This window comes from Dipteris shenzhenensis, chromosome 17 (genome assembly GCF_047967505.1).
Source record: "Dipteris shenzhenensis isolate YYH24624 ecotype China chromosome 17, Dip_SZ_1.0, whole genome shotgun sequence".
Taxonomy (NCBI): domain Eukaryota; kingdom Viridiplantae; phylum Streptophyta; class Polypodiopsida; order Gleicheniales; family Dipteridaceae; genus Dipteris; species Dipteris shenzhenensis.
The window spans coordinates 17667656-17694398 of record NC_141612.1 but is presented as its reverse complement, the minus strand read 5'-3'; the positions used below and the strand labels follow the sequence as shown (position 1 = coordinate 17694398).

Genomic DNA, 26743 nt, shown 5'->3' with positions numbered 1-26743 from the left:
GATGTTTTCGCCACTCAATGCCCATCTCTTTGTCTTCTACACAAGGGGTGGAGGGAGGGATTCTGTTTAGCTCAAAAGGCTCATCGATTTGGTCGTATGATGCTCTAAATAAGACAACACTTTGAGTGACATGAGAGGGCTAGATTGCATTGTGGTGGCTAATGTACGACATATGGAGTGTGTAAGTGTGTTGCGAGAGCAAGAAAGTCAAAGATTCTGAGTGCTTTCATATGTGCATAAGGTTTGGGGTTGCTTGCTACATGTTTTGCAGCTCAAGTAGACGAAGAAGCATAGGAAATGCTTCATGTAGACATCTCACATCGGGAAGGATTGTGGGTTTGGAGGATTCACCATATCATATGTGATATCCTGCTTGAGGTCATGAAGCCAAAGTTGGCATTTGAATGTGACCTTGTTAGTGATCTTTATTATGTGTGGTTTTTGGGAGGGGGTTTTTTTCTCCTGAGATGTCTCTCTAGGGAGGTTAGAAATATGCTTTTGGGTCATGAGTTCATGCCCTATGGAGCAAATGCATAGAGCTCTAGAGTACTTGGTTGCATCGTTGGGTAAAGTTGTGTTCATACCACCTTTTGCAAAAATTAATGAAAGGTACTAAAAGAACATGGAATGAATGGGACCAAGCCTATGAGAAGACAAATCTGATGCATTTTAGGTTTACTGATGGACTTACCAATTAAGTTCGACCATTGCCTAACAATTTCTACATATGCAAGTAGAACATGCTCAAATTAGGCAAGCAAAGAGTTAGAGGTGGGCACCCAAAAGCTACAATAGGATGATGAGACATCAAATGGGGAACATAAGGTATTGGGTGTGATGTTAATGAAACCTCTATAGGTCTATGCTTGGGAGTATTATGGGATTGCATGCAAGGAATGGGAGTGTGGAGAATGCATTAAGCCTAGGGTGGGCACGAGGAGGGTGGATGTTATGCAAGATGAGGACAGGTCAAAGGTGGTCATGAAGAAGGGGTCACAAAGTAAGAATGTGGTGCTTGGTGAGGGTGAGAAGAATCATAGCTTTGACAAGGCAAATTGGGCAATGAAGATGGATAGGACAAATGATGGGACGAGCCTTGATCAATTGAGAGGTCCTTTTATTGCATGATGATGAGGGTTTAGAGGCTTTGATAAGGTATCTTTTCAAGGTACATCCGCTTGATGCAAGTAGGGGAAAGTTTGATGTGGAGATGTAGAACGAAGATTTACCTAATGCTAATCACAGGAAGTGATTGTATTAGGTGAAGGAGGGTGATTGGGAAGAATATTGAATGTAAGAAAATAGGAAAGGGTTTGAGAGAGATTCCATTTCCTTAGAGATTGATAGAAATTCATTCTACAACAAGGGGAGGTTAACATTTTGAGCAACAAAGGACGGAGAAGGTAATTGGGAAGTGATGTTTGTAGTGATGAGTTGCAGGATTTTTTTTTCGAAAACTAAGTTTGTTGATTTCAAGATAGCATCATTTCTACACCTAATGAAACATTTGTGGTTGAGACCTTATGATGCTAGGCATGGGGAGAAGTGAGCTCTTACTAGTGATTGAAATAGGACAAAGCATAACATAGATACATCCCATCACAGGAGGGATTGATGCAATATGAAAGTTGATGTATGGATTGCACTTGTTGATAGTTTGAGTCAATTCATTGTGCAGCATTAGGCGGTAATGCATTAAGTGTGTTCACTTAGGATGATAGTTGAGTTGGTATGCATTTTCGGCCCAATAGATTGGATCGATTTTATCTGTACAAGGGGCAGGGGGGGGGGGGGAAGCGAGGGGGGAGGAAGCATGAGGTGTGAAGTTGTGTGTACTCTTCTATGTCTAATCATCTTCCCATTAAATGGTTTTTTTCACTTTCTATTGCTAACAAAATTAGAGGGGAAGTACCCTTCAAATTCGATTTATGCATTTTAGTAAAGAAAAATCCTATTGTTGAGGTAATTTGGAAAGATGTGAGAAGATGGAGGACCCAATTTATAGATAGGATATGGCCGTATAATATCTGCATCGTTTTGCTAAGAATCTACAAAGGGATTTCCTATGCAAAAGGGAAGGAATGAATGGTGAGCATGTCTACTTAGGAAATCTTTCATTGCTTCTTCTCAATCAATGCTCAAGAAATCTTTCATTCCTACTTCTCAAGTCAATTGCCACATCTGAAGTCGATGGCCAAGAGATCTATCTATTGTGCTACTGGCAATTAAGGATCATGGAGGAAATATGAAATTAAGGAGCTGGGAAGCAAGACCCCTCTTACTTTTTTTCCAGTCCCTCAAAGTAAATATGTGAGAGAGAATGTAATGCAAAGTTTTGATGGGAGTGTTGAGACTAAGTATTGTCACAAGGGGTAGGGCTTTGTTAAAAGGAATTCGGGAGGATTGTGGCAGGATCCTAATTGTTGATAGTTTTACTGGTGCAGATTGGTTGGAAAATTCAACTAACTTGAGACTAACTTAGGTTTGCTTGTAATCTAGTTCATCTAGTCATAAAATCAAGGTGATGGAATCCTTAGGTCCTAATGGATCGACTGTGGAATCCTATCAACATGTTTGGGATGTCATAAAGAGGATCCTTTAGATATGCTTAATGCAACACTTAGAGCAAGAGCCATTTTAGATTATGTCAATGTAGGGCTGGTAAAGCTCTTTCAAAGAAGCCAACCAAGATGTTGGTGGGTGACTAGAGGCCATTTCCCTCAAGCAATTAGAAGTGGATTGTGGAACTTCATATTCATCTGTACGTGCGGCCTTGAGGGTCCCTCACTTGATATGGGTATAGGGTTGCTAGGTGCATTATCCGCCGACATTGTGGTTGGTGGTGGGTCTTGCTGCTCCTCAGCCACCCTATTTTGCCTAGCAAATGGATTGATTTGGTTAGGGTCAGTGAAGACGAACCGTCCCATGATATTGGAGAATGACTCCCTTATTTGCAAGACTATACGGGTTGATTTGGTCAGGGTTAGCCAAGCTAAACGGTCCCATGACATTGGAGACTGACTCTCTTATTCACAAGGCATAAACAACTTATGATGATGCTAAGGTATAAGACAAACCGAGAATTTATTTGACCATTAACCATAATGAGAAATAATTAGTGGCAAACTTAAGGCTTGAAATTTTAAGAAACAAGAAAGCTCTTGAGAGCATAGAAATAGTGAGCATAATCATCTTTTTGACGAAATATTTCAAGATGACAACATGATTTTATCAACTTAATGTTCCAATGGGCATTTGGAATGAATGAAAGTGTTGATACTAGGAAAAAGAAAATCAAATACATGGATAATTCAATTGAAAGAGAGCATAGGCCAAACCATGGATAAGTCAATTGAAAGAAAGCATAGTCCCGTCAGGATGTAAGCTTCTCAATAGAATAGCCTTCTTGTCTTCATCTTCAACTCAAGATCCAAGATCACCCAACTGTCGAAGGAGCACTTACTTATGGTTAAGAAAGACTCCCAAGGTTTAAGACTCATCCATCTTTAATTCGATCTTGCTTCAAGTTAGATTTGGAATGTTTCATGCGCTCTCCAAAGTCTATCAATTCTCTGATGCACTAGCTTTGATATCCAAATGGTGAAAGTACTTTGGTCCTAAAGCTCTACCTAGATACCCCAGCGCTTTCTTGTCTTTTTGCTCCCACACTGGTATCTTATCTACATCATACGACCTTTCTTTTGGCTTCTTCTCTACGCCTGAGACAATACTCCATAGTCCTTTCTACATGAACACCAGATGTGTGGCCAACTACCAAGATGCAAAAATTTTGCCATCAAAGGTGACTAGGATAGCTCCATACTTATCCTTCTTGGATGGATCCATGCTCACAATCTCTGAGGATTGAGTAGAACCCTGAAGCAAGCTTCTGCAAGTACATGTAAAGAACTTTGGTCACGTAGTTTACTCCTCCGTTGCTTCATGATTTTGATGTTTGACCAATACAATGCAAAAGATTGAGACATGCAAGCACCACAACAACAATTATCATGTAAGGGTAAAATGATGACAACTATACTATGTTACCATTGATTGCTTAATGCCTCTAATTACTTGGTGCATGCAAAGGTTTAAATGAGTATAACCGAGATGAAAACAAGAGAATCTAAGAAATGGAAATGACTCAATAACTCTCACAAAAGATAACTCAATCTATTATCATCACCAAGAACTCATCCCTACTAGGCTTGTTGCTCAGTACAATCATAGATGGCCACAAAGGCACAAACACCACACACTACAACTCACACACCAAAAACGTTGAGCTGCTTCCCACGATATCAACCATCAACACCGACTGTGTATTGCCACCTCACGAGACGAAGACCAACTGCATGCTTTCCTGCCCTCGACTTCTGGAGATAGCATGAGAATGCATGAAATAACACCACGACCTCCTACTACATAGGAGAATGCATGAAATAACACCACGTTATCAACCATGCAATACTCAAGTGGAGTCAGCATTGCACTCAGCATTGGACCCATCATCATGCTTCATAAAATGACCCTAAACCTTAATCACTCACAAGTCTACCCATGAGGATGAATTCCTAACATTTCTCTCTTACTCTCTTTCTCCTACTCTCTTCCTCTCTCTTTCTCTCTTTTCTATCTTCCTCTCTTTGTCTCTTCCTCTTTCTCTCTTTTCCTCTCTTTCTTCTCTTCCTCTTTCTCTCTTTTCCTCTCTTTTCTCTCTTCCTATCTTTCATTTTCCTCTCTTCTCTCTCGCTCTTCCTGTCTTTCTCTCTTTCTCTGGCTCTTCCTCTCTTTCTCTCTTCTCTCTTTTCATCTCTTTTCTCTCTTTTCTTTCTTCAATTTCCCTTCTCTTTAGATAAGGGTAGAGGTTTAGGGTAAGCATAGGACTATTTTCCCTTCTCTTTGCTTTGTTTCCCCTTCATCCCCTATCTTTTGCTCTCTTTCCCCTTCATCCCCTATCTTTTGCTCTCTTTTCCCTTCATCCCCTATATGTTGCCCAATCATTTTCTCTCTTTTCTCTTCTCTTTTACTCTCTTTTCCCTTCATCTCCTCTCTCTCCCTCTTCCTTTCCCCTCTCTTTTTTTCCTCTCGATATAGTCTCTATATTTGCAAATGCGAGTACGATTATATGCGATGAGTGATCCATTTTTTGCATTCTTGGTTTGTAATGTGTCTTCTATGCCACCTGCTTGCTTGTTGTTTTCCACCAAATTAATAGACCACCCAAATCCCCTACAATCTTTAATGAACCTGAGCGCTCTCTCTCATGCTGCCACCATATGGCATGTGGAGACCTTGCTATCCCATGTCATAGCTAAAATTTAACACGATGAACATTGGATTAAGTTTAATGTGGATGTGTGTGCGCATGGTTGAGATCGAGAGAAAAATTCATTGGAGGAGCATTTCTTGCAGGTGGCAAGAACCAACTTGAGGAGCCCGAGAGGAGCCCCAGGAAGATTTGGAGAAATCGAGTCATGCCCGATATCAATAAAGAGATTCACGTGAAGGATATAATCAGTTGTGTTGATATCTTCATGCAGTATTATTACATCATCCAAGAAGAGTACCAATACATAGAACAAGACATACAAGGTGAGATCGCGAGTGACCCTTCTAGCCATGATGGAGGGAGCAATAATAATCTTTTTTCTTCAACGTATGCATGACAATGTCATTTTTGCAGACCAATTTTGTTTAACGCAAATAGTTTCTACCTTTATCTTTATTTCTATTGTTGAGCTAATGGCATGTATAATATGAGAGAGTTGTAGGCAATTTTGTAATACATGATGAGAGAGATGTAGGAAATTTTGTAGCTCGGATGGAATGTATTTGTTTCTGTACTACCTTGTAATAATATATTTATAGTGGGGCATAATGGGGTTGTAACAAGCCCCATTCTGCCCCACAAATTTTTTTAAGCTTCTGTAAACCATCGGTATATACCGATGCTTATTAGTGTTGGTATATAGCAAAACTAATACCAACGCACATTTACCGACACATATACCAATGATTTTGTGATACTTTGTGCCCACCCAAATTTTTTTTTGTAATTTTCGTTGGCATTAGTGTCAAAAACTGACCAATAGCTTGTAGTAATGTATTCTTGAAAGAAATCTTTGTCACAAGAATATGAAATTTTAGCCTTTCTTAAATTAAAAAAAATTCAAGGAACAAAGAACGATGAAAATCTTTTTCTATATTTGAGCTAGGTTTTCAATTGTGCTCCTAGAATATGATATAAAATTATTACTCTAATTTTTCGTATCTTTGCAAATTTTGCTCTTTTTGTTAAAATGGTATGATTGCTTAGCTTTTTAAGAGAGCCTTTTACAAGACCCAAACCTATAAATGTTTCATTATAATAAAGTAGGCCTTGAAAGCCTCTTTTGATGTCATGGGTAAAACCACTTTTGGGAAGGTCCAAAGGGAAGAAAATTATAATCATGTGTGGACACCATTATTTAGCTATAGTCTTCATCAGTCTTAGATCCTTGAGTTTTTTAAAACTGAAAAAATGTTATTGGAGGTCCTTTCAAAAAGGCATCTGTAAATGACATGAAATCGTGTACTTTGACACACATAAGAAATAATTTATCGGAAGACAAAGTGGATTACAAGTTATAAGCCTGGTAGAAGATTTATTAGATGATGCTTTAGGTTACGTTTCTAGTTAAAGGATGTGTACTTTGAGAGTGGTGGTAATTTGAACATACATGAGTGTGATTATTAGTAATAGAAAGATTATATAAAGTGATTGTCTTTAGTATTGTGGTATCTACCAAAAAAATGGGGTTTTTTTTAAAGGTACTTGAACATTTCCAAATCATATATAACAAGTTTTCATATAAATTCACAACCTTGTTTATGTTTAGTATAAACATAAGATAATTCAATTCAAGGGAAACAATCCCCTTACCATTGTTCCTCCATCCACTATTACAATATCTCCAGTACAGAATGATGAACAAGGCATACACAAGAATGCTACAGGGGCCCCTATTTCCTCAGGTTTCCCAATTCGTCCTAGTGGTATATTGTCTCTGAAGTAGTCAGGTTTCACCAACATTATTGCCTCAATAGCCTGTGACACATGATTAATCACTCTTAGGAAGAACAATTGGCAGAGGAAAACATCCAATTCTAATCTAAACATATTTTTTGCTTCATGCACTATGTGTGCATTATTTTCTAGGTGCATCTACAAATGTGTCAAGGGTGCATGAGCACATGTAAGCATGTGTGTATGTGCATGCATGCAACTAGTGTGATACACGTGGGGTAAACACATATGTGTGCATGTCTAGATGAATGGTTGACTGTGTCGATTATTTTAGCAACTCTCATGTGAATGCATGTGCGCACTAGTGTGTGTGTATTTGTGCACATGCACGTGTGAATGTGTGTGTGCATGTGTGTGTGTGCACACGTACACATGTGTACACACATGCTTGCATGCGTGTGCGTGTGCCTGTGCATGTGCATGTGCATGTGCGTGCGTGTGCCTATGTGTGTGTGCGTGCATGCATGCATGCATGCGCACGCACGTGTGTGTGTGTGTGTGCGTACGTGCACATGTGTACACACGTGCTTGCGTATGTGTGTGTGCATGTGCATGTGGGTGTGTGTGTGTGTGTGTGTGTGTGTGTGTGTGTGTGTGTGTGTGTGAGAGAGAGAGAGAGAGAGAGAGAGAGAGAGGGAGAGGGAGAGAGAGAGAGAGAGAGAGAGAGAGAGAGATTCATGCAGATATACAAATGTATTCCTAGCATCTACACAAATAAATGTACATGTGTGTGTGTGTGTGTGTGTTTTTAACTCATGCACATCGACAAATATATGCACAACATGCACACATACAAATGTACATAGGTGTGCATTATATTCATGCACATATACAAAATATATGCCCAATATGCACACACAAGTATGCACAAGATGCCCAGCAGTGTGATAAAATTGAAAGTGTGATATATTTGAATGGGTATAATTAGAAAAAATATATATGTATTCCAATGTGAAGCTCATTATCCCACTAGATGCTTTAATGAGATGATAATGATGCTTGTCTGACAATTGACAAATGAGGTAACATGTAAATTGTTGAAAATACTTAGAAACATGTACACTATTGAAAATTAGGTGATGGTACATTATTATAGCATGCACAACCAAGATGAGTATAACAATATATGAGAAAGAATGGAAGAAGAACAAGGGTGCAAAGATAGAGCAAGACCTGAGCATGCTTCTCTGTGACAATGCCACCTGGTGCTACACAATTGACTCGAATATTGTCCTTAGCCCATTCAAAGGCAAGACTTTTTGAAAGTTGGTGCATACCACCTGCACTCAAATAAATGCAAATAGAGTTCTAATGGAGGTAGCACATGAGGTGATGAAGTAGGAATTCAAACAAAAAAATGGCCACAAACTCCATGGAATTAGAGCTTGTAGGCACCACATAAAGATACCTTAGACTATGAGCAATTGAAGCCAAAAGTAGAGTGCCAATTTATGTTATAGATGGGAGCTTCTTTCTTTCTTGTCAAAGGTACTCAATGGTAATCACACATGCAAAAAGAAAGAACATAGCTTGGGTAAATGTCAAGTATAATTGACATACCCTTGGTCACACAATATAGGGTGCTGGGGCCTGTAGCTATGGGTGCAAGACCTGCCACTGAGGAGATAAAGACAATGCTAGCCTTGCCAGAATCCTTCAGCATGGGGTATGCAAGTTGTGAGAGGTGGTAGCCTGACTCTAGATTTGTTGAAAGCATAAAATCAAAGTCCTCTTTGCCTTGCTCAAGAATGGGTTTCTCCATGCCATAAGCACCCACGTTGTTCACCTGCAAGAGATTGAGCCATTGATTGAAGAGAGACATATCAAATATTTGACTTTGCAACTTTGGTTGATCATATATTATAGCCAAGATCGTTGACCTTACGGGAGGTTGCAGGAAGAGCTTGTTGATTCATTGAGTACATACTCAGTACATTAATACACCAATCTTAAAAACAAAATCATGAACTAGGAGCTAGAATATCGACATACCCACAGCACATTATTACACTAAGCTTAAAAACAAAATCATGAACCAGGAGCTAGAATATCGACTTTTGGAGCTTAGTGAGGATGGGAATGGAATAAGAGGGGGAGTGAGAAGGGGCAAATGAGAGGGAAAATAATAATAATAAAATCCCCATCTTCCTCCCTACCTCTCTCTCTCTCTCTCTCTCTCTCTCTCACACACACACACACACACACACGTGCGTGCGCTCACACGCATGTCTGCAACATGCATGCATGCACACACGCATGTGTGTGATGCACGCACGCACACACACACATTTTTTGTGAAGCATGCACACACACACATCGCACACATGCACGTTGCACATACATACACGATAGAGTCCATGCCTTTTCTCCTCTCACCCTTCTAACCCCACCACTCACTAGTGCAACAAGGAATAAGTAAGGAGCGAGAACTATGCCTCTCTCCCTCATGGGCTAATATATGACATCCCATACTATATAAAGTAGGGGCTAAACTTGCAACTAGCATAGGAGGATAGTGGGTTGAGGTTGTCCTTATGTAAGAGATGGAGGGAGATTGAGAAAAATAGGGGGGATCATGGAGAGGAGAAGAAGAGGAGGAGGGGGAGCAACAAGTCAAGATTGAGGAGAAAGAAAGGCAAACAAGGGGAGCAAGAGATAAGTAGTCTTTCCCTCCTCAACTCGTCAAGGGCATCGCTCCGCCAAAAAACTTGGAAAACCTATGGAAAAGGATGTCTTATCGCTATCATCACTAAGAGAATGGCATCCGTGTCCTTCTCAAACCTAGCAACTGCCCTTGATGCCCAAGAAACCCTGCAGTTAGATTGTAGGTTCCTGGCTACCGTCGCATTGCAATAAACCTCATACAGTCCTCCCTCATGACTTTCTTTATGACCATACCATAGCTTAACTTGTGGAAACCCATTACCCTCCAATGATAACAAACATAGGTGAATTGGAAAAGCCCTTTAACCCCCTCTCTTTCCTCCCCACAAATTTAAGGTTAAGCAAGGAGTGAATAGGGCCCCCAGTTGGTGTTTTGTGCCTATGAGCAATAGTAGCTATGCGGATTAGAAAAATTAATCTAAATAGTACGTCAATTAAGTCAATTAAAGCGATGGTGGCAAGCAAAAATTAAGCCACGTGTGAATGGCAAAATCTCCACAATCTTGAGAGTCTTCTAAATCCTTCTGTGAATTGCCTCTTGTGAGTATATGAGGGAAGTGGGGGATGGAGGGGAGGAGAGAGGGGGGGAAGGAGGGAGAAGAGAGGAGGGAGTGAGGGAGGGGAGTGGGAGGGATGGGTGGGGCTTGTGGGGGTGAGGGAGAGGAGAGGGAGCGTAGCGGGGCTGAGGGAGAGGGAGGTAGGAGGCAAAGGAGTAATGAGAGGGAAGGAGGGCTGAGGGAGAGGAGTGAGAAAGCCAAGGGAGGAGGCAGAGAGGGGGAGCAGGAGGAGGGAGCAGAGGAGGGTTAGAGAAGGAAGGCGGAGGGAGTTGAGTGGACGAAGTCAGTGACGTTGGTACAGCGAGCAGAGGAGGGGAGCATACGTTAATTCAATTAATGGGAGGTAGCCGAGGCGCTAACTAATTAATTAATAGAGTTTTTACTTTATTTTATTTTTAAAAAGAGAATAGGGAGTGATTAGGAGCCTTTAGTTTTCCTCCCCATAAAACTAAGGTTAATTAGTGAGTGAATAGGGGGCCTATGAGAGAAAAAAATCCATTAATTTGTCTAGGGGAAAGTGAGAGGGGGGAAAAGGAAGTGATCATAATCTAAGGTCTTTCTAGATGGAGGTTTAAAGCTCCTCTATAAATCTCGATGCGACATTGCTCAATGCCTTCCTCTCCATGCTCGATGTTCCCTCCGTTATCCCCTAATTATATCCGTTGCCTCCAGCTATCTCCTTGCCTTTGCCTTCCCAAGTTCCCGTACGCATATCAACCAATCGACCTTGAAGTTGTAGTGGGTAACGTTTCAGCAATGGGGTGTGGGAGACGCTTTGTTTGTGTAGCTGTTGAAGAAGAAGCTCCCTGTATTGGCTGGTTCCCTTGAGAACCCATCTCGACCAATTTTGAGCCTTCCTTGTGAAGCAAGAGCTCCCCAAGGTCAATCAATAGAAAAAGATCATCGCAGTAGTTGTCTTCATTGTTGGCACTCACATATCGACCTCTAGCCTCAGCACTGTTGTGCCCTCCGTTGTCCCTACACCCATTGCTCGATTCTCCATACTATAGCAAAAGACTTGGGAGATCCGCTTGCACTTGAGGGCACCATCGAGGGTGAGGGAACAGACGATTAGGAATACCGCAAGGTTCGAGATCTCGTGGATGGTCCTCGTTTCAAGGTTGTATGTTCTCCCAGGCTCGATGTGCAGCTAAGGGGGTCCAGCATTTGCAAGACACCTCCAATCTTGGGGATAATTTCAACCGTTTCGGTTTTCCCACAGAGATAAAGGAGGCTGCGGTCTGATCTCAGGAAAGCATGAGCAGCCGCTGTTGTGAAAACGAATTGATGGCAGCAGTGAACAAGTGGGCTGAGGAGGGAGTGGGAGGTGATTGGGCTATGGATGAGGATGCTGCATCCAGAGAGCGAGTGGAAAAGGCCAGCTCCGAAGGGATTGAGTGGAGGGAGGGGAAGGGAGCAAGGTGGCGAGGGTGAGCGGAAGGCGGAGAGCTAGAGGGAGAGGGAGGGTTAGTTCGGTTTGTTGAGTTAGAGGGAGAGGCAGGGTTAGTTCGGTTAGTTGAGTTAATTAGATTAGGTTAGATTAATTAGATTACATTAATTAGATTAGATTAAACTTACGCTAAAGTGTTAGATAGATTAGCAAACATGTTTGGAGCAAAGTTCTCAAATCTAAGAAGCTTGGTAGATGCAATGCAATGTAATGTTTGAATGCAAAGACAATCAAAACACAAAATTACAAAGCTAATGGAACAAATCCAAAGAAAATTCGATGCGTCAATGAGTAGATTAGGAGACCCATTAATATTATTAATGGTAGTAATAATTGATTATGTTTGGATTAGTTTGGGAAATGCTCTCACCAGGATGTCGAGCCTCTTTCCAAAATGATCTGAAACTTTCTGCATCAGTTCTTCCCTTGCCACCCTCGAAGAAACATCGCACACTGATCCCGCCACTTCCAGTCCTGCCTCCCTCCAATCTTTAAGACGTTCCTCCAGATCTGCTTCCGCCCGCCCGCAGGTGTACACCGATGCTCCCAACGCCGCTAGCTCCTCCACGATTCCTTTCCTGCACAGACGGATACAAGTCTCTTTTATGTAATCTAATGGATTACTTGCCAAACAGCAGATACGTAATCTAACGGATTACCGCCACATGTAGATACCTGATCTAATTGATTACTTGCCAAACAGCAGATCTAGGCTCGTATCTCATAGCATTCGGGTATCGCTCTAATTCTTGCTTGCTTTCTCTTCTTTTCTAAATGGATACATTCCAAGTTATATTTGCGAACTCACACAGAACGAGCGCCTACGCGGAGTTTGAGCCCACGGAAACTAATACGCAATGAGACGAAAGGGTGAGAGAAAATGGAGACGGTGGAACAAATTGGCATTGACAAAAGAGAAAATAAAGAGCGTAATATCGGGGCCGAACTTATGTACTAGGAAAGGGAGACGGTGGAACAAATTGGCCGCATTAACAAAAAGAGCGTAATATCACACTGCTCCCCCCACTGTGGCGTTACTTATCGCAGCGGCCGAACTTATGTACTGGAAACAACGAAGACGCTTGCCAACCTTACCCAATTCCTCGCGTGCCCCCCGTTACTAATGCAGCGTAACCCTGCAAGCTCCATCGTGCTAACAGCCGATTCTTAAGGTCTGCCATACTGACTGATAAGGAGGTACTGTGCTGCGTCTAATTTATGGACTGCCCGGATTATCTGCTGCATGAGAGAGCCTAGTTATCTGTTGGGAGGTGTACAACGATTCGCTTCCAAAGAGATTCTGAGGACAGTGAGAAATGCTTTGCCGCCGGCAATGTTTTTGTTTTGTTTTGAGGGCCGGCTCAATCTCCACAGAAAACATCGGAGCGAGAATATGCTCAAAACTTTCCAAAGGCTTCTCTTATGGCGCTATTCAGTGGCTTGGTCCTTTGCCTAAGTGATCCGCAGTGTTGAATTATTTAAAGAGAAATGCGACAGGAGCTATGACAGTGAGAAATGCTTTGCCGCCGGCAATGTTTTTGTTTTGTTTTGAGGGCCGGCTCAATCTCCACAGACAACATCGAAGCGAGAATATGTTCAAAACTTTCCAAAGGCTTCTCTTATGGCGCAATTCAGTGGCTTGGTTCTTCGCCTAAGTGATCCGCAGTGTTGAATTATTTAAAGAGAAATGCCAGAGGAGCTATTTCTAAGGGGTACATGAGGCCTATGACATGGGAGGAGTTTTGTGGGAAATTACATTTCCCATATGCCAAAGTGGGGCTTTTACGGGAATTGGTGGGAAAATCATCCTACGTGGATGGTCAGAATTTCCCCCCATTCTCCAAGGCAATTTACCTGGGTGTGAAGGTGGGAAACTCCACTCCCTGGTCCCCTCCTCTCCACTCCCTCCTTGCCGCTCCCTCCTCAATCCTCACCTTCACCCTTCTAGCCATTCCAACTAATGTATTACCCTAGTAGCATTGTCCATGTAATGCAAAAATGAAGTGGAAAAAGGAGGTGCACGCTGAAAGGCAAGAAATATGGCCATCCTTGAGTGGTTCTCAGTTGAATTAGGAGCATATACATCGTATCTATGAAAGTTGAACTTCAAGGCACAATATTCACCATTGCCGCAATTCGTTAACTTTCCATCCTCATTAATAAAACTAAAACCCGGTTGTATGAGTTGAATCATAGAGTTGGCGTTTGCCCTCAAAGTCTTGTAGTGATATTCCACATTGCTCTTGAAGACCCCAGAAGGTCTCCAAACTACTCCCAAGAACTCATGATCTACAGTAATGTAAGGGTACTCATCTATGAATTGCAGATGGAGCTGGAGTTCTTCATGAAGATTATGTGCCCAAACGTCCCTAATACGGAGGATGCCTCTTTTGGGAATCAGCATCTGGAGGTAATGGGAAAGGGGAGGGTGTCGTGAAGATTACCTTGTCGGGTTTCTAAGAAGCAAGGCTTCAAGAAATGAGTTGAAGGCTAGAGACTCCCTTGTGGCACGTTTGAAAAGCAAGGAGGGTCTCCGGTTGATGAGGAAGTAGTTCCAAGTGGAGTCCTACTCGAGAAGCAGTTGGCTAACAGGGTTCTGGCTACGCTCACTAGAGTGAGGTGAGGGACCTAGAAGGAGTGATTAGCAGTAGAGACTGAGAGCAAGCATGCAAAGAGCTTGCTTGAGCTATCTACATTTCCCATGAGGCAACATGGTGGGCGTGAAGCTTTCGTGAAACAACAAGAGAGTCCCCATAGAGGTATTCATCCAATCTCATTTCTGATTTCCAATTTGCTCTCGCCATGAATTCATTCGATCATCTCTAATTTTTTATGAATTCATTCGATCAACTTCATGCCCACACCGTTGCCCTGTGGAAAACACAAATAGCTCAACCAAGAGAAGCAATGTCATTGCAGGATGAGCATTCACATCTTTAGTCCCTCATGGTAGAGCCACTATAGATTGTTTTCTAGTCTTCAGCACACCTTGAGACACAAGGTAGATTAGGGGCTAACAACTGCAGGTTTCAGAGATATCAAAGCCCACTTAATCCTCACACTGATCAAGGCCAGAGTGCTAGTGTATTCTCAGTATTGGATGTTGATGTTCGTTCATAGAAATTTCTAAACTATGCTAGATATACAAATGTACTGTTTCTTTGCAATTAGAACCAAGAATACAATGTCAAAATTGAGCACAACTAGGGTTTTTGTGTGCCACAACAAACATAGAAGAGTTGCAATTTGGAAGTGATGTAGCATGAGATTCTAAAGCTTTTGTGGTGAATGAAACTTGGAGCTTATCATGGGTGACAACAGTTAATTGTCATGGGACTTTGGATATTTTACATCCCCTAATATTTCCGAGATATTTCCACGCCATCAGGATTGCAACCTAGGGAGGCTCCTTTTCAATCAACCACCACTGCAGCTCATAGATTCCATCCATGTCCACTTTGGATTTTGTATCCCCCAATATTTCCTCAATATTTCAAGCCATCAAGATTGCAACTCCTTTTCAATCATCCACTATAGCTCATCCCCCATCCATGTCCACATCGAAGGAAAACTGCTCATCATTGGAAAGTTACTGGGAAAGATGTGACAGTGAGTTTAAAAAGTACACAAAGCTTGTAGGAACCTAGTTAAAGCCATCTGGTTTTGAGGATGAGATTGTTGGTGATAGAGTAGAGGAATTGGTTTTAAACAATCCAATACTACAACAAATTCATGAGTATACTACAACAAATTCATGGAATTTCACAAATGGGAGAAACAAAGTAGATATTAGTTACCATGTCTTTGATTTTAGCTTCTTCTATTTAATGTTAAAATGATATGTAAATCTATAAAATGACCTATGAGATTGCCAATTACTTTTGGAATGTTATAATGCTGGTCATGATTATCATCACTGACCTTTTGAAATCAGATATCCAAGGCAAATGAAATTCATCATTATGTCCTTGTTTAAATCAAGAATGGCAACTAATTTGGCTAAGTTATAGATCTTTTATCTTTCTCCCTTTGCTGTCTTGAAAGGAGTTTTCAACTCACCAGACAGACTACACTTTGGGGAGTCATAATGAACATCAATGATAAGCATAGTTAAGCTATGTCAACACAGCAATCGTACTAGGGAAATTTTCCCAATGAGTTAATGGTGCCTTTGACTACCCTTCTAGTAAGGAGAGGGCTATCCAATGGAGAAATACCAAAATTATTTCATAATGACATTAATAGACACAAATGGGGGCTGCAACGTTGCATAAAAGTAAATGGCTGGAATAAAAATGCAGCAATACAAATTGGCAAAGGCACAATGATGGTCATGCTCATCTCGTCTCATATATCAAGGCTTCTTACATAGCTTCAATCAAGGACTATGTTCACATTTTGATGTTTGCATTAATGGGTTATTAGCGTCCGTTAATTACTCTTTAAAGTAGTGTCAACACAACATGATCACATTGTTGACCGGGAGACCAGATAAAACTACCATCGGTAGTGCTTATATAACCAGCGGTAGTAACCACATTAGTGGCCATAATGTTGATGATTCTGGCAGTATAAATACCGGTGGTACTATATACATCCGGGATAATGAACATTACCGTCAGTAATGTGATTACTACCCCTGGTAGTATCTTATGTACCGGTGGTGCTTTGGGTTGTAGATTCCCATGTAGTCCAATGCTATATATTGGTGAAAATGGTGATAGAGGCTCGTCATTCGATCCGGTTGTGATTCATATCTCGATAAAACCTTTGGTAAGTTGGGAAAGAAAGTGAACCATGACTTGGATCTGAATAGTTGTAAGGAGGAGAGTGAGTTAGCATTTATTATACTTGTGGGAGTGGTTTGCTCCTCTAATTCCTTGCATCTTGGGGAAATTGTAGACCATGAACATGAGGGCTACTAGATACGAGTGTCTTTTGTATGTTCTTGAGGGTGGTCTATACTCTGACTCCTTGCGTTTAGGGAACTTGTGGACCACGATCATGAGTGCCAATGAATGTGATTGTTACTATGAGGAGTCTTGACTCTTAAGCTAAGAGCCTTAGGTATGGAGAGAAGGGAGAGACAAGATGGCAATGATTTGAGCAAAAATAGGGCACGTCTTGCGACTATGAATGCACAACCAAGACTAGTAGAGACAATTTTATCTTTGTTTTTTTTTATGGTCCATCTAGACTTGGGGGAGGGGGCAGGAGGAGGAGGAGCAACTTCTTTGGTAGATTTACTTTAGTCTTCTTGAGGGTGCAATTTTTCATAGTATGTGAGAAAAGACCACAAAGAAAGTAGGAATTGGGGAGGTTCTTGTAAACTAGGGGCTGTTCCTTATAAACCTCACCATTCTTGATGACTATCACTAGTGTATCGGACAACTCTTCGGCCCTCTTCGGCCACATCCAGTTTGATACAAACTTGTGGATTGCCTCTAGAATTAATGAATTGCTCTTTTTCTACCCCTATAACCTCCCTTAGACTTCTAAACTCCAAACATCTGTGAATAGTCCTCAACCATGAGATCTTTATGTCTCATTGTTCTCAGCTTTTTTAAAATGTCCTCTAGTGTTTTCTCTTTTCTCAAATGACTTAAGAAAGCAATCTTCAATTCATCATAAGTGTGAAAATGTGCAATACCATACTGCATAAACCAATTCATGCCACAGCAAGTTGCTCCTTCTTGGTCTCATCTGACAGTTGTCCAAATCCACTAGTTGTCCACCTTGTCTCAAATTGCCCAACATGGTTGTCAGGGTCTTGACCTTTCTTGCTAGTAAACTTTGCAAGTTTGACCTATGGGTTCTACATTTTGTGCTGAGCGTGAACTTGAACTTGAACTTTGATAGGCTTCTTTTTCTTCTTCTTTGGAGGTGGTGGGAGAGGGTTGAAATTCAGTTGCTTCCTTGCAGTCACAAAGACACTAGCTGCAATATTAGTGGCAAGTGTTCTTTGGAGTAATTCCTATGTTGGAGTGGATAGCATTAATTTATCTAGCTTAATTTTTTCTTCATGCACCTCCTGGCTATGTAGGGAATTATCAAAGGAACTTGTCCCACTAGGAATATAATCAAGGTCATGAAAGATATCCTCTGGATAGATCTATATGAGCCATTGATCGAAGAAAAGAACAGCAAATAATTTCTTTTTCTTTTGTTCTTTCTATGTGCTAGGTCAACTTCGATAACATTCCATGCCATGTCCTGTCTCAGCCTACAGATCATGTTTGCATCGGCTTGCTCCAATTTATCTCAGCTAGCTCTAAAATTCAACCAAATGGTGCCTTAGGCTACAAAGTTTGCGGTCCAAGAAGAACATCGCTCCATTATAGCTGTCTTTTGGTAATTGCCACGAAATCTAAATGCTATAAAATGAGGGAAAGAGAAAGGAGCATTAAGTCCATGTTGATAGGGCATTGTTTCTAGTAAACCTTATTGTGGAAAAGAATGAAATCCCTATACCCATCAAGTTGTATAGAGATCTTCACTTTATCTTGTACAAGGAGGGATCCCTAGGTGTTTTAAAAACACCAAGCCATTACCTCTCTAACAACTTTAACTCGTTCAAGGTCTTGGGATCAACTCCTGCCAAGCTGAGTCAATATTTTGCATAAAAGTCCTCCTTCTTGAGGCACAACCTAGACTATTTTGCATACTCCACTTTTGGAGCTTTCCATCTACTTGCACACAGATAGAAGGAGAAATGTTGTATATAAGCATATATACCACATTGTGAGAATAGCTAGAGAGAAAATCAATGAAAGCAGGTCAATGTTATGCTAGTTAGCATGTGTCATTTTAAATTTTGATATGAAGGCCTAATAATATTTCAAAATTGATTTATTTCTTGATGCTTACTTCCCTGCTAGGTCTCTCTGCTAATTAGCATGTTGAAAAGCTAAGCTGTTAGTGGTAGCACTGCTACCTAGCATGGTAGAGTAATTACCTACCTCTACAAAAAGTATGCATGGCATCGATATAACAGGCATGTCATATGCATCTGTTCTAAGTTGGTAGGGCGTTGTTTCTAGTAAACCTTATTGTGGAAAAGAATTAAATCCCTATACCCATCAAGTTGTATAGATCTTCACTTTATCTTGTATAAGGAGGGATCCCTGGGTGTTTTAAAAACACCAAGCCATTACTCTCTAACAACTTTGACTCCTTCAAGGTCTTAGGATTAACTCCTGCCAAGCTGAATCAATATTTTGCATAAAAGTCCTCCTTCTTGAGGCACAACCCGGACTACTTTGCATACTCCACTTTTGGAGCTTTCCATCTACTTGCACACAGATAGAAGGAGAAGTGTTGTATATAAGCATATATACCATGTGAGAATAGGTAGAGAGAAAATCAATGAAAGCAGGTTAATGTTATGCTAGTTAGCATGTGTCATTTTAAATTCTGATATGAAGGCCTAATAATATTTCAAAATTGATTTCTTTCTTGATGCTTACTTCCCTGCTAGGTCTCTCTGTTAATTACCATGTTGAAAAGCTAAGCTGTTAGTGGTAGCACTGCTACCTAGCATGGTAGAGTAATTACCTACCTCTATAAAAAGTATGCATGGCATCGGTATAACAAGCATGTCATATGCATCTGTTCTAAGTTTCAAGGTGTGCACAAATTGTGTTCCCAATCACATGAGGGGAGTCAACAAAGGATCATAACTTGTAGTCTATGGAAAATATCATTGGCATTGGTATAATAATACCAATGGATGTCATCTACCCCTGTTTCTATTTTCAAGAGGTTAAAATTCATGTCCCTAGTTTTTGTGCAAAAATAAATCATGTCCCCAATCACCTGAAGGGAAGCGACAACAAATTACTTCAAATATATCTAGCCAAGTTGCTAGCACACTTGCACTAATACCAAGTTAACCTTGCCTCATTTATTCTCATTGTTGCTCAACTAAATATAGATAAGATATAGATGACCGAATAGGACTTTATCTACATATCTATGGAAGAAGCGGACTCAATACATTCAACAAAACCCACATCCTATGCCAAATCTGATGTAGATATGTTCTACCACAACACACAAAAGTATCACACAAATTGGGCAAGCAACAAAGGTCATTAAAGACTTCATACAAAGCTACAGGTATCAACCATGTTGTATATTTCTTTGCAAACAATTCACCAGCCAATAATATGAAGAAAAGTTATAGATATGTGACTACCCAGCCACTCCTTGTGATGGGACTAAGGCTCTTGAGATTTTTGTTGTCCACATTCTTTAATGCTTGAGCACCATATACAGAGAACAGATGTGACACTTATAATAAGCAAGTTCATATTGAGCATTAAATTAAAAATACCCGTTCACCTTTATAGATGACTGAATATAGATAAGATAGAGCAAAGCTGTCTTATCTACACAAATGAGTTTTGTATCAATAGAGTCAACCTATTGGAAGTTTAGCAAAAGGAATTCGTAGTTAGTACAAGAAGCAAAGTTAGTTTAGTAAAAGGAATGTGTAGTTGGTATTAGAAGCTAGAGCTACAAAGATGACACTCATCGATGAAGTCAGAGATATAACTTGCAAGTGGAGAGAAAATTTCATGTAGAGCTATAGACCTAATGCTCATTAATGAAGTCAAAGTTGTTTGTGTAGAGCTGCTTGAGATTAAGAGATAGTTGTATGAAATGAAACCAACCTACTTTGGATGATCCTAACATGGAGTGCATGTGGACTTGAATCCTCTTGATGCTTCTTTTCCTCTGCTTTTGAGCTTGTAGAAGGCTTTGCCAGTGATTCTTGTGCTCTTCTTTGAGTTGGCCTTGTTGTAGGAGTTGTCACCTCTTCATGAAGCTTTTTCTTTTTTGGTGTTGAACGAGCTTCCTTACATCTTGGTTCCTCTACAACTTGATTCTCCTGATTGGGAGGTTTCTTGCCATTCCTCCACCATTCCTCCCCTTTTTGGAGCTAGGAGACTAGCTGTCCTCCGAGCACTCCCCTCTCAAGCCTTTCAACTTAGTTGGCCATGCAATTCAGTAATTAGAGCCCAAGAATCTTTTTCATATTTCATACATCTACGAAAAAGGTCCATTTGTGTGTGCTTTCAACTCATGCTATCTTGTCACTGCTAACTAGCACAAAAAGCATAGTGTGTTAACATGCTTCCATCCACCTCCTAACTCAACACATTCAATCAAGTCACAATCCTTCCTACCCTCACTAGACTCATAGGATGCATTGTTTCCATTGTATGCATTAGCAACGTCCTAGAGGTGCCATAAACTAGGTTGAGAGAAGGTGGTCTTATTGCCAATGGTGAAGGCATTTCTTGGCTTCAAAGATTAAGGGTGAGCTTGTCTAGCCAAGAGTTGCAAAATTTTGGCACAAAAGTGCCACCCAAAGACTAGCAATTCTAGGAGCTACTAAAAGAAGTTTGAGGACTTACCTTTGCACATGACCTAAACTAGTATTAAGAGTTGGTTCAAGGAGACCTGTGAAAGAGAAAATATAGGAGATCAATAGTTAAATTTGATGATACATTCCAATGAGTAGATTCAAAATAGAGAAACCCATTATTTGGAATCTATAAGTACCCATTTCATCACTATTCCTCAAGGCCATGAGCTAAACTCTATAGACTTGAAGGCTGAATCTAGTGACAAAGGACTAGCTACCAAGTCAAGGACTATGTACAAAACATTTCAAGACAACCTAGCTACCTAGAATTTCAATGCCAAAACCCCAGGTTAGTCTTTCAATCATAACCCATGATGCAAGTCCACATCTAGAGCTAGTGCAATATCAATCTAACAAAATAAATGGCCAATCCAAAAAAGCTCGTACACGGATGACAAGAGAGAGGATCTTCATGTAAATTATAGACTCATGATTAGGATTTGCATCTTTGTATGTGGGATCAGGGTGGGATCATCCACAACACTAGGAGAGTTGTATGTTAATGTGTCCAAGCCCCTTTCACATTAAGCCTCTTTCCACACATGTATTTGCCTTATTCATGGCGCCATTTGTAAATTATACAAGGGGTGACATCATCACATCCAACACTCCCCTTTGGATAAATCTACAAGTGGAGACTATTTGATCAACACTCACATCAACAATGAGTGCCTATAGTCACCAAAGCTTAACAATACTCCATCAATAGGAAGTATAGCTGACACCAAAATCTACCCACCATGGCATATTTAAAATTTCCATCAATATGCACAATCCATGAGTGTCAATATCATTAATAGCTGCAGCACCCTAGCCATTCAAGAATCGAACAGTGTGCACAGGAATGGTCATTCTATAATATGTGCTCTATTGGATTTTCTATCCATTCTCATATCATATGATTGTAACTCAGGGGGTCACTTATAAATATGTAATTATAGCATGTGGGTTCAATAGAAGGAGTTTTTAAAATCCCCTTTTCATACATTTTTCACATACATAAGGGTACCATATAAAGGGGGTATTCACAAATTGAATAGAAAAAGGGTGTATTTTTTTCATGATAAATTTACAAATAAGGGGATTTACAAATAGGTCTTGAACGCACGTGATATATAGGGTTTATACATAGTGAAGCCCTCGAGGATTGTAATTGGGATAACCATGTGCCCAAGCTGCATGCCCACATAGGGTGGCCTAGCTAGTTGGCCTCCCCTCCTCCAAACAAGTTCTCTAAAATGATGAGAGAAAAAAAATTTATGCATTATATCCATGATTAGGATTTGCACCTTTCTATGAGAAGAGAGAAATTTTTCATGCATTATATAATCCCACATAGAAAGGTGCAGCTCGTAATCATGGGTATCCACAACACGAACAGAGACACGTGTTAATGTGCACAAGACACCTTCACATTAGTCCACTTTCCACACCTCCATTCGGCCTATTCAAGGCCCCATTTAAGCCTTACATGAGGGGTGAGGTCATTACCACCAACAAGTTTATTATAAGTGGTTCATTAAGAGTTTAGAGTAGAGAAAAGAGTAGAAATATAATTTTGCATCTCATGTTTCAAGGGGATTGCAAGGACAAACGATGTTGCCCATAACTTTAGATATCATGCTGATAGCTTTGACAAGTGCAATGCATAGTCTGCTAGAGGGGTCTTGAAAGAGCATTGAAGTTGTATGGAAACATGGCACTACACTCATACATATGCCACATAAAAATGAGCAAGGGGAAACCTTTTGCATTGTAGTAATTGTATTTACGTACTCTCATTTGCAAAGGATTTAGTCCTAACAATCTCTATTTTATTTTGTACATACTATTTCCCTTCTGAGTGTGAACATAAATTTTGTATGCATACTTATAAATGAAATTTTAGCACAAGGCTTTACATTCATAATCTATTTTATGATTTCCTCCTACAGGGCACATATCTATTCCAATATTTTCATAATCTACTTGTGCTCTCCTCCTATAAGGCACATATCCATTCTAATATTTTCCATCTCTTTCCCTCTTTTATAAGACATTTGCACATATGACACATAATGAAAGGAAGGTGTCGCTTATTAAGGCACTTGACACACATACATTGTAACAAACACATCAGCATGTAGATAGTAACTCCAAGTGCACATCATTCTTATTAGATGATCACATGATTATTTTTTAATGTACATATGGAATGAATTTGTAATGGAGTAATATGATATTTTATAACAATTCTAGAGACTATGTTCACCCATTCTCAACAATCATGTAAGAGGCCAAAGGGATTGACTCTAAACTTCATAATGACAAGGGGGTCTTCTTAAGGTCAAAACATCCATATGATGGGGATACCTTAAAGTATGAATGGATCCCCCAAGCTTAGATGGTTATATGTGAAAGAGGCAATATTTTAATGTCATGTTATAGTATGGTGGATCCCTAAAACTTCATACTCTCGATTAATGATGACACCTTACTTTCCTAAAAAAATTCTCGAGGATATATTGGCCACGTAACTCCTAAATTATTTGAAGAATATACCACTAGATCACTTAACAAAGTATGCTAATATTCTTATTTTTTAGGATTCTCAAGTGCAAGATTACTTCCCAAGTTACATGTATTTAGAATGCTTGAACACTTCTAGAGGTTGTCCATCCATCCATGATTTCAAACTAGAAGCTTAACATTTTTTTTTAAATGGCCTACATAGCACTCAATAATTATAGATATCCTATACCTCTAAGAATATCCTAAAGAAAGGCTAGTAGAACATGGAGGTGGGTTTGAGTCTTGGAGAGGGCTAGAATAATAGCATACTTGTGGATTGATTTCAACCAATATGAATAACCGCATACTTGTGGATTGATTTCAACGACTATGCTGAAAACCTCTTAGAGAACCAAAATTTTGGCGTGCTGCCACATTTCATGAGCAAGAGAAAAGAGACTTATAGCCTTAAAAATTTGTTGATGCCAACATTTCTTTTATTCCTTGGAGGATATACAAAATGGCGACCTTGCTTGGCACGCGATGCCTGGCTTGTATGGACGAATTCATGGTGCACCCATCTGACAATTAAGGAGCGAGTGTTGGAAGATCTCCCAACGTTTTGGGTTTTGGGCTCTGCATCTTCGACCAACAGATGGAGGACGATGCAGGTCGGCAGGTCGATCGCGAAGGGGGAGAAGTTGGAGGAGGAGGAGAGCGCAATATTGCAGAGCTTCGCGAACGAATCGACTGGGCTAAGTTCTCTGCTAGCATCGACCGTATGCTGGATTCTTCGCCAGCTTTCTCTGCGGCTGCGCGACAGGCGTTTGTTGAGTTCCAAACCGGCACACAGCTCCCGGCAAAGTTGCTACTCCCCGCCCTCCAGTCCTTGCTCAAGGTGATCGTATCCTCCATGCCTCTTCTTTTTCTGTTCCAATTTCCCACAAATTCATGTTTGTCTTGTATTGTGTTTCGAGCTTTCTGTATCGCACATACCCAATCCGACAGCAAAGAATCTATCCAAGAACTTGATCCCATGTTTCCAATTTCGACGACTTAACATTTGGACTTGAGTACGTACTTGCCTGCCCACAAAAAACATACGCTGTCATAGCACCAGTTCATTTACGTTACACATAAATCATCGGTGTATATCGTTTGAAGGTACGCAGAGAATATGGGTTGATACGTTGTCATAGCACCATAAACATACGTTGTCATAGCACCAGTTCATTTACGTCTCTCTCATTTCCAAATCCACATTCCTCTGTGTTATAGATGAGAAAGCAGTCATATCATTGATTACCATTAATTTTTTCTCCGTGTGTAACCTTTTCAGAAGTTTGCACAAGGATTGGATCCCAAAACATGGAGATTGTGTTTACGACAACCCACACCTTCGGATATATGTATACTTCCGGTAGACAATCCGTCATTTGATCTGTATCAACCCATGGATTTTGCAAGGTTTGAATGGGCAGCAAGGCAAGTTTGTAAGAATATAGCGTTAGAAAGAACTAAGCGGCTGGGGCTATTCATAGTAGGAGGGATTATCACTTCGCGTGTTCTAAATAAGGTTTTGAAAAGTTTACTCGAAAGGATTCCTTATATAGGGAAACCTACTAGCACATTGATGAAGGTCATCATGCCCACACCAATTGTAGGACCCATATTAGGGTTTTTAGGAGCCTTGCATTTTGGTGAAGATTCTATTACATAAATGTATCTACACTTGTTCTTGAATATTGTCACCCATACAATAGGTCCACATTGTAGAGAAAGTCATTTATGACTAAAGCATACAAATTTATGCGCTCTAGGCTTTGTACATTGAATCCATTGAACTTGCTTTTACACTTGTCTCCTTTACTGATCTTTGTCGTTTCTTTTCCATTCTTACTTGTGATTAATAATGTTTTCTTTGTGTATGTCCCACGGGATGATGTTTAGGAGCCATGTTTTAAATAAAGAAATTTGCATAGAATGACAAACAATTATGGTTGCCTTTTTCAAATTCAACCATCCTATATTCAAATGTCAATAATACCATTTTCTTTCATGAATCTTGAAATGTAACAGTTTTTATCATGTGAGAGAGTATGTGAGAGAGAAAATGCTAGTGCTAGTCTAAATCCATGTTGATGAAATGGCAATGTCAAGATAGCAACAATTTAAAATTCAAGGTGTGAAAACTATAGTGATACGACATGTTGTACCAGTGGTATGAGATTTTAAAAATGTACCAAAAGTGCTTTCATGGTGTGAAAGGCTAGTGAGACAAGATATAAAAATTGGGTATTTAAGGCCATTAACCACTTTTTTTTAATGTATCATTTTACATTTCAATGATGAATGTTTTTATAACACATTGGTTTGAGGGTCTTAAAGAGTCCATAGAAGGACACCCCCCCCTCCCCCGGTCCCCCACCCCACCCCCACCCCTTTTAAAAAACCTAGGAAAATAGAGTAAATTACACTAGCAAGGCTATGCCTCAACACTCCAATGAACAAGGAGCCATGGGTCATGGTACAGTCAGTTAAAATGACATTGTCGTAATTCTCATGGAGTCAATTGAAGGAATGTGTGCGCTTGCAAGAATTTTGAAAAAAGTCAATCGAAGGAGTGAGGGTAAGGATAAAGATACTTTTATGTCATATTATGCATGTGATCAAATGCAAGCATGACATGCACGTGAAATTGAGCATAATCTCTACGAGAGTGATTTTGAAATACCTAAGAGGATTAGAGACAAAAGGTATGTTGATCTAGCAGTTTAGAGATTGAAAGCATTAGTTCAAGGAACATGGAATGATTAGCACTTAGAGGGAGGGATTGGGAGTTAGGGGGGGGGTAAAGACACAAGAAGATAGCTAAGGCGCGATGGGAGTTTTGCACCCTCCCAAACATGATGGAGGACTAGGGGTAGTGAATCTAGGATGATCAGCACCTAGATTCATGGGACAATGGATTATAAATGTAGTGGAAAACAAGGACAAATGTGAGGCTACACTACTAAGAAAGCACTTGGCTTACACCAGTCCTGCTAGATGTAGGCTTGGGAAGGACTACCCAAAAATTG

At 40.3% G+C, this 26743-nt stretch overlaps 2 protein-coding genes across 2 annotated transcripts; one reads left to right on the top strand and one right to left on the bottom strand.

The window, feature by feature from the left end:
* Window positions 1–6898: 6898 nt before the first annotated feature.
* On the bottom strand, window positions 6899–12921 carry LOC147891778 (tropinone reductase homolog At5g06060-like). The gene is made up of 5 exons (XM_087388246.1): window positions 12836–12921; window positions 12111–12318; window positions 8630–8855; window positions 8243–8349; window positions 6899–7090 (listed from the first exon to the last, which is right to left on the bottom strand). The coding sequence occupies exons 1-5, from the start codon at window positions 12919–12921 to the stop codon at window positions 6899–6901; spliced, it is 819 nt and encodes a 272-aa protein (XP_087244372.1).
* An 11397-nt stretch (window positions 12922–24318) lies between these two features.
* On the top strand, window positions 24319–25383 carry LOC147891777 (uncharacterized). The gene is made up of 2 exons (XM_087388509.1): window positions 24319–24561; window positions 25003–25383. The coding sequence occupies exons 1-2, from the start codon at window positions 24319–24321 to the stop codon at window positions 25381–25383; spliced, it is 624 nt and encodes a 207-aa protein (XP_087244635.1).
* Window positions 25384–26743: the final 1360 nt, after the last annotated feature.

Excerpts from the sequence above, each read along its gene's own strand:
- LOC147891778 (XM_087388246.1), bottom strand. The coding sequence starts at position 12,921 with ATGGCAGACCTTAAGAATCGGCTGTTAGCACGATGGAGCTTGCAGGGT. Across the intron at positions 12,319-12,835 it reads GGGGGCACGCGAGGAATTGG|GAAAGGAATCGTGGAGGAGC; the intron begins GTAAGGTTGGCA and ends CCGTCTGTGCAG. Across the intron at positions 8,856-12,110 it reads GAAAGAGGCTCGACATCCTG|GTGAACAACGTGGGTGCTTA; the intron begins GTGAGAGCATTT and ends AATCTCTTGCAG.
- LOC147891777 (XM_087388509.1), top strand. The coding sequence starts at position 24,319 with ATGGAGGACGATGCAGGTCGGCAGGTCGATCGCGAAGGGGGAGAAGTT. Across the intron at positions 24,562-25,002 it reads CCCTCCAGTCCTTGCTCAAG|AAGTTTGCACAAGGATTGGA; the intron begins GTGATCGTATCC and ends TAACCTTTTCAG.